This window comes from Saccostrea cucullata, unplaced genomic scaffold (genome assembly GCF_032062105.1).
Source record: "Saccostrea cucullata isolate Sc308-1 unplaced genomic scaffold, CSIRO_AGI_Scuc_v1 ctg10069, whole genome shotgun sequence".
NCBI classification, from domain to species: Eukaryota; Metazoa; Mollusca; class Bivalvia; order Ostreida; family Ostreidae; genus Saccostrea; species Saccostrea cuccullata.
The window spans coordinates 6,578-14,720 of record NW_026925053.1 but is presented as its reverse complement, the minus strand read 5'-3'; the positions used below and the strand labels follow the sequence as shown (position 1 = coordinate 14,720).

At 35.3% G+C, this 8,143-nt stretch overlaps 1 protein-coding gene across 1 annotated transcript; it reads left to right on the top strand.

Annotated features, from left to right (window-relative positions):
- The first annotated feature begins 2,589 nt into the window (after positions 1 to 2,589).
- Positions 2,590 to 7,224, top strand: LOC134267940 (uncharacterized). The gene has a single exon (XM_062750148.1). The coding sequence runs from the start codon at positions 2,590 to 2,592 to the stop codon at positions 7,222 to 7,224; it is 4,635 nt and encodes a 1,544-aa protein (XP_062606132.1).
- Positions 7,225 to 8,143: the final 919 nt, after the last annotated feature.

Sequence of the window (8,143 nt, the reverse complement as noted above, 5' to 3'; positions counted from 1 at the left end):
TCAAAAACTTTATCCAAAACTTTGATACTTTGAAAAACTTGACAATTTGGAAAACTTTAGCGAAAACTTTGACACTTTGAAAAACTTTGGCGATAACTTTGACACTTTGAAAAACTTTAGCGAAAACTTTGACACTTTTCAACTTTAGCGAAAACTTTGACACTTTGAAAAACTTAAGTGAAATCTTTGACACTTTGAAAAACTCCGGCGAAAATTGACACTTTGAAAAACTCTGGCGATAGATTTGACATTTTTTAAAACTCTGGCTAAAACTTTAACACTTTGAAAAACTTTGGCTACAACTTTGACACTTTGAAAAACTTTAGCAAAAACTTTGACACTTTGAAAAACTTTAGTGAAAACTTTGACACTTTGGAGAACTTTATGAAAAAAAACTTTAACGCTTTGAAAAAACTAAAGCGAAAACTTTGATACTTTGAAAAACTTTAGCAAAAACTTTGACACTTTGAAAAGCTTTGGCGAAAACTTTGACACTTTGAACAACTTTGGATAAAACTTTGATACTTTGAAAAACTTTAGCGAAAACTTTGACACTTTGGAAAACTTTGGCGATAAGTTTGACGCTTTGAAAAACTTTAGCGAAAACTTTGACACTTTGAAAAACACTAGGGAAAACTTTGACACTTTGAAAAACTCTGGCGAAAACTTTGACATTTTGAAAAACTCTGGCGATAACTTTGACACTTTGAAAAACTTTAGCGAAAACTTTAACACTTTGAAAAACTTTGGCGAAAACTTTGATACTTTCAAAAACTTTATCCAAAGCTTTGATACTTCGAAAAACTTGATCCAAAACTTTGACACTTTGAAAAACTTTAGCAAAAACTTTGATACTTTGAAAAACTTTAGCGAAAACTTTGACACTTTGAAAAACTTTGGCGAAAACTTTGACACTTTGAAAAACTTTGACGAAAACTTTGACACTTTGAAAAACTTTAGCAAAAACTTTGACACTTTGGAGAACTTTATGAAAAAAAACTTTAACGCTTTGAAAAAACTTAAGCGAAAACTTTGATACTTTGAAAAACTTTAGCAAAAACTTTGACACTTTGAAAAGCTTTGGCGAAATTTTTAAACTTTGAAAAACTTAAGCGAAAACTTTGACACTTTGAAAAACTTAAGCGAAAACTTTGACACTTTGAAAAACTTCAGCGAAAACTTTGACACTTTGAAAAACACTAGAGAAAACTTTGACACTTTGAAAAACTCTGGCGAAAACTTAGACACTTTGAAAAACTTTGGCGAAAATTTTGACACTTTGAAAAACTTTTGCGAAAACTGTGACACTTTGAAAAACTTTAACGAAAACTTTGACACTTTGAAAAACTTTAGCGAAAACTTTAACACTTTGAAAAACTTTAGCGAAAACTTTGACACTTTGAAAAACTTTGGCGAAAACTTTGACACTTTGAAAAACTTTAGCAAAGACTTTAACACTTTGGAAAACTTTTTGAAAAAAAACTTTAACGCTTTGAAAAAACTTAAGTGAAAACTTTGATACTTTGAAAAACTTTAGCAAAAACTTTGACACTTTGAACAACTTTGGATAAAAAAATTGACACCTTGAAAAACTTAAGAGAAAACTTTGACATTTTGAAAAACTTTGGCGAAAACTTAGACACTTTGAAAAACTTTGGCGAAAATTTTGACACTTTGAAAAACTTTTGCGAAAACTGTGACACTTTGAAAAACTTTAACAAAAACTTTGACACTTTGAAAAACTTGAGTGAGAACTTTGACAATTTGAAAAACTTAAGTGAAAACTTTGACACTTTGAAAAACTTTGACAAAAACTTTGACACTTTGATTTCCTATAGTTAACTAGAGTTAACTATAGTATTTTTTTGTTAGGGTTAAACCAATGACTATGTACATAATTATGATGAGGAAGGACGTCTCATCCAGATTTATGAACTTCAGGGCCCCACGGCCAGGAAGTTTTGATGTTAGGGCGGAGTACCTATAGTTTATATTCAAAATTGTTTTTCATTTTAAATAGAATAGATAGAAATGTTTTTTAATAAAAAAAAGAAATCCATCACGTGACACCGTTGATACTTTCAGATTGATAAACAAACATAGCGTGAAGAAAACCTGGTAGGCCGTTTGAGAAACAAGTCACTGTTGACCAGGATGGCAAGTTTCTTACTCTTAATGATACTTATCTTTGAACGTGATCAGTATCAACCATCTACTATGTTATGACGCATATTAACCTTCTATTAATAATCGATGTCGAAATGCAACATACCTTGTCTATGATTTCCCGTGGACGTGCATGTTTATATATAGGGCTACTGTTTATGCACTTCCTTCATCATCATTCATGAAAATTCTGAATTGCAGATATTGCTTAATTGTTTAGTTATTACAACAACTTCTACAGTAAAATATTGTGGGTAGTATTAATTTTTCATTAAACTTTTCTTCTGATTCAAATCATTTCAAGCAGTTTGTTTCACTCAAAAATTGGCTTTCAAACAGCCAGTATTACTTTAAATATAATGAAATAATTTTTTCTTTAGGGCATTTATAGTGATCTATGGTATTTTATCAATGTTTTTTCAGATGGCAAAGAGAAAGAAAATGTCAACAAGACAGCGAATGCTACAAGACAAAATAAGAAAAAGAGAACAGAGGCAAAAGCCTGCAGGAATTCTGCCAGATGAAGTCTCAGCTTTGACGCCACAACAGTCTGCTGTTCCCTGCGGAACAGTGCATGGAGCTGATTCAGCTCCTCCCGGTAATTTTCCGGGGCTTGGTTCGATGGGGTTTCCACCTAAAGAGGAAAAACCCCTGGCCAGGGTGCAGGCCTCACCTCGAGTGAAAATGCATTCACCTGCCCCGAGGTTGTCACCTCCTCGGGGAAGTCGTCTGTTTGTCCATGACGAGGGCAAGGCACCGTCCACTGACTCCCCACCGTGGGTTTGTGCTCCACCGAGGGCACCTGGATCGGACATAGTGCATATGTCTGATCCAGCAGGACAGGCACAGCTGGATACCTCCAGGATGGAGGAGACCAGTAGAATATCAAAAGATGAGGGCACTTTAACGAATTCTAACATGGAAACTGAACGAATATCAAAAGGAAACTTGAAGGAAAAACCTGATATTATAGAAAGTATAAACAGAGAAAGAGATATGTTGGAGACTGTAAAAAGTATGATGGATTTGAGAGAAGTTACAGAGATTATAGAAAATGTCAGAGAGTCAAGTGATAAAACTAATGATAAGGAAGAAATGAAGGAAACAAATGAGAGTAAGGTCTTTAGAAAAGTGAGTGAGGAAAGAAATTCTAAAAGTTGGAATATAAAAGATATAAATGAACAATGTGATCAGAGAGAAGGTTGTAATGTGCAGGATGAGGGAAATCATGATTTGAAAGCAAGAAGTTTGTACAATGTATCTGTTCAGGGCTCTTTCCATCAAGCTGATCCTATGTTTGGTGACACTGCAGGAACTCAATGTGTGGCAAATTGTTTATCAGGTTTGGCTTATCATCTTCTGAAAAGTGCACAAATATGGCAAACAGCTGATGTTAACAAAGTATTGGTGAATGGAGATGAACTTTACACATACCTGCAGAACTGTTCTTCAATTACAAGTAGGTATTTGTTAGTTGATGAGTTACCACAGTATTTTGAATGCTTTAGCAACACATTTGACTTTACTGTGAAGGTATCGGTACCAAGTTTCATAAGCTTATCAGAGGAGGAGCCATGTTATGAAGATTTTAATGCTTATCCTCTTTTTGAAGCTCTCCAAATGGCACTTACCGAGACAAATGGGTGTTTTGTGTGTTTTGGGGGAAATACCCTTTTAATTGGCAGAACTACTGATGGCTTTTTCATATTTGATTCACATGCACGGTGCTCTCAGGGATATTTAAGTGTTAGAGGGAAAAGTACAAGAATTTTGAAAAAGGATGTTCAGGATGTGTGCTTGCATCTTAGGTCTCTGGCTCTTTCTATGGGCTTTTCAAGAATTGTTGAATGTGAATTAACTGGAGTGTTGTGTTCACTGAAACATTTTGCTATTGCAGATGTTTATGAGGTTGACGGTTCTGAAGAACAGTCAGAAGCAAATGTATGTTTTACGCGAGGTACTTCAATGTTAAAGCAATCAAAGGATGAAGATACTTGGAGATATTCAGGAGCATTGAAAGATTCAAATCAGTGTGGGTTATTGTCAGTACAGTCGGATGTATTGCAGACAGATGATTTAATTTTTATTGGTCAGGAAGTCAAACAACATGATTTTATTCCTTTGTCAGTACAGAAACAAAGGGAGTTGTGCAAAGAGTTGGGATTTTCCTATTCTGTTTCTAGATGTGAATATGATGCAGTGTCCATAAAAGACATGGATATACCAAGCAACTGTAGAGAAATAGAAGGAGATGGAAATTGTTTTTTCAGGGCAATATCATACAGTCTTACAAACTCTGAGAACTATCATCAGCATCTTAGAAAAGCTGTTTGTCAACATTTGTTGAAATATGAAAAAAAATTTCAGCAGTTTATGAGGTGTGAGGGGTCTTTAAGATCATACTTACTTTCCAGTGAAATGTCAGAGGACGGTATATGGGCTACTGAATTGGAGATTCTTGCAATGTCGCACATGCTGAATATAGACATTTATACTTATTCAGATATGAAATGGATTCAATTCAGTGGGGAAGAACCAAATCATGAACCGGGTGAACATGATGGTGCTATTTATTTATACCACAGGCAGCAGAACCATTATGATGTGGTTTTAAGTGTAGTTGCGAGGATGTCGGAAAGCAATTCATTCATCCAAAACAGTTCGAGCAAGAGAGAGTATAACTTGCGCAGGGGAAATCGAGATCGAATGAAAGGAAAACGAAATGCTTTTAAAATGAAAAGGCCATTAAAGTTAAAAGAAACTCGTAGAGACACATTTAGGAAAAAGTACAACGGAAGTGAAGAGTTTCGGGAAAAAATGTTGAAGCAAAAGAAAAACATGTACTCAACTACAGAGCATAAGTTAAAAACTCAGATGAAGAACAAAGAAAGGTATCATGCTTTAGATTCAGAACTTCAAAGGGAAGTGCAACGAGCAAGTAGAGAAAGAAGTAAACTGAAGTACTCAACTAACGTTGAACACAGAGAGGAGAAGAAGGGGAAAAGTATTCAGAAATACAAGTGTGATGCTCAGTTCAGAGATCAAGTGAAGGAAAAGAGCAAAGAAAAGTACAGGGCAAATGTGGAACATCAGGGAAATGTCAAGAAAGCAAGTACTGAGAAGTACAAAACAAACTTGGAACACCAGGAAAATGTAAAAAATGCAAGTACTGAAAAGTACAAGACAAACGTGAAACACCAGGAAAATGTAAAAAAGGCAAGTACTGAAAAGTACAAGACAAATTTGGAACATCAGAGAAATGTAAAAAAGGCAAGTACTGAAAAGTACAAGACAAACTTGGAACACCAGGAAAATATAAAAAAGGCAAGTACTGAAAAGTACAGGACAGATTTGGAACATCGGGAAAATGTTAAGAGAAGAAGCAGAGAAAAGTACAAAACAGACCTGGTACACAAGTCTAAAGTTAAACAGGGAGTTTTAAAAAAATACAAAGAGAATGAAACATATAGGATAAAAAACAAAGCTGCTAATGTTCTTAGATACAGTACTAATGCAACTTTTAAAGCAATTGTTAAGGAAAAAGCAGCAAAGAGATATCAGACTGATACCAAAGTCCAATCAGAAGTGAAGAAACGTAGTAAGGATGGCTATCACTCATCTGCAGAATTGAAAAGGAAGAAAAAAGAAGAAGTTTCACAAAAAAGGAGGCAAAAGCAATTGAATTTGGAACATGAAGAGGAAGTAATCAGACTGTTTAAGAAAAATGCAATGGAGGGACCTGATTTTGTGTGTACGTGTTGCCATAGGCTATTGTTTAAAAGTCAAGTTCAAACATGTGAAAGGCAGATGTACGAGAAAAGTGAATCAGCAAGAACTATTTCTAACATATGTTTGTTAGACAAGTATTTGCATGAATGTTCTGACTCATGCCCAGAAGCATGTACCAAATCTTCATTATGGATTTGTTATACATGTCATAGGAAAATACTGAGTGGCAAAGCACCAGCGGAGGCTGCAGCAAACGGTATGATTTTAGAGGATATTCCACCCGAGTTGTCTAAATTGAACAGTTTAGAACAGCATCTGATTGCAATTCATATACCATTTATGAAGGTTATGGCTCTACCCCATGGTGGACAAAAAAATGTTCATGGACCTGTTATTTGTGTACCTTCAGATATGAAAAAGACTGCCAACTTACCAATGAAACAGGAGGAGAACTTGTTGTTACGTGTTAAATTGAAAAGGAAATTGAATTACAAAGGCTATTTTGAATACCAGTTCGTTAATATGAGCCATGTCATGACTGCTTTATCATACTTGAAGGAGAATAACCTTTGGTACAAGGATGTTAAAATTGAATCAAGTATTGAAGAAGGTTTGACGAATCATGAGGAGAGGACAGATGTTGTAAATACAGAGGACAACGAAGAAATTGAAGAGGAAATTGTTTCATTTGACACATGTTTACAGCCTGTTGATGTTGCGCAGGAAGTTTTAGACCACTACTTTGATGATGTGTACAACATTGCACCAGGTGAAGGGAAAAACCCTATTCGAATGTTGCAGGAACCTGGCAATGAAGCAAAGGCATTTCCTTGTCTTTTTCCAAGTGGTTGTTTTTCTTGGAATGAAGAAAGATCAGAAAAATTAACACTTTCTAAGTATTTCAACAATAGGTTAATGAATGCAGATGACAGGTTTGCTAAAGATACCAATTACATTTTCTTCAGCCAGTACATGTCTGAATTGAACCAAGTGATTGAAAAAACACAAATTTCACTTCGAAAATCTCTATCAAAATGTACTAGTGGGAAACCTGTAACAATAGATATGCTGCAAGATCCAACTACTCTCTGTAGATTGCTGAGAAATGATGATGCAATTAGATTTATGCAACCGATAAGAGGAACACCAGCTTATTGGGCAACTGCTCAAAAGGACCTCTTTGCAATGCTGCGGCAATTAGGCATCCCTACTTGGTTTTGTTCGTTTTCTGCAGCAGAGTACAGATGGAATGATGCTGTTAAAGCTATATTACAACAGCAAAATGATAACAGAAATCCTGATGAAATGGAATGGTCAGAAAAAAAATGAAGTTCTAAGATGCAATCCAGTAACAGTGGCTAGAATGTTTGAAAATAGATTTCAAGTATTTCATAAGGAGGTTATACTTTCCCCAGCAGAACCAATTGGAAAAGTAGTAGACTTTTTTCAAAGAGTGGAGTTTCAGCAGAGAGGATCTCCTCATATGCACTGCTTATACTGGGTTGAAAATGCACCCAATATTGATTCTGATGGGGAAGAGGTTGTATGTAGCTTCATTGATAAGTATGTGACATGTGCTATACCATCAGAAAGTGATGATACAGAATTGAGGAAAAGTGTGTTAGATGTGCAGCAACACAGCAGAAAACATTCAAAATCTTGTAAAAAGAAGGGAACTGAATGTAGGTTTAATTTCCCGAGGCCTCCATCACAGAAGACATTTATTACAAATACACAAGACGAAGAGACATCAAATGAGGATGAAACGGAGAGAAAAGTAAACAAGGAATATGCAAAGGAGATATTACTTAGTGTTTGGGATAAGTACAAAATGAAGATGACACATTGGGAACAACAGAGGAACTATTTGATAATCTGTCACTTACACAGGAACTGTACGAAGAAGCCCATAACATGTTATCAACAAAAAGGTCAATTATTCTCAAACGATGCCCACATGAGGTATGGACAAATCAATATAATCGATGTCTGCTGAAGTCATGGGATGCAAATATGGGTATACAGTTTGTACTAGACCCATTCAGTTGTATTGTTTATATTGTTTCCTATATATCAAAGTCAGAGAGGGGAAATGGGTATGTTACTCAAGCAAACAAAAGTAGAAGCTGAGGAAGGAAATCTCGACGCCGAAACAGACCATGAAAAAAATTGGTTCTGCTTACTTACATCACAGAGAAGTGAGTGCACAGGAAGCTGTATACAGAATCTGTAGCTTAAAAATGAAAGA

Coding starts and splice junctions, on each gene's coding strand:
- LOC134267940 (XM_062750148.1), top strand. CDS start 2,590: ATGGCAAAGAGAAAGAAAATGTCAACAAGACAGCGAATGCTACAAGAC.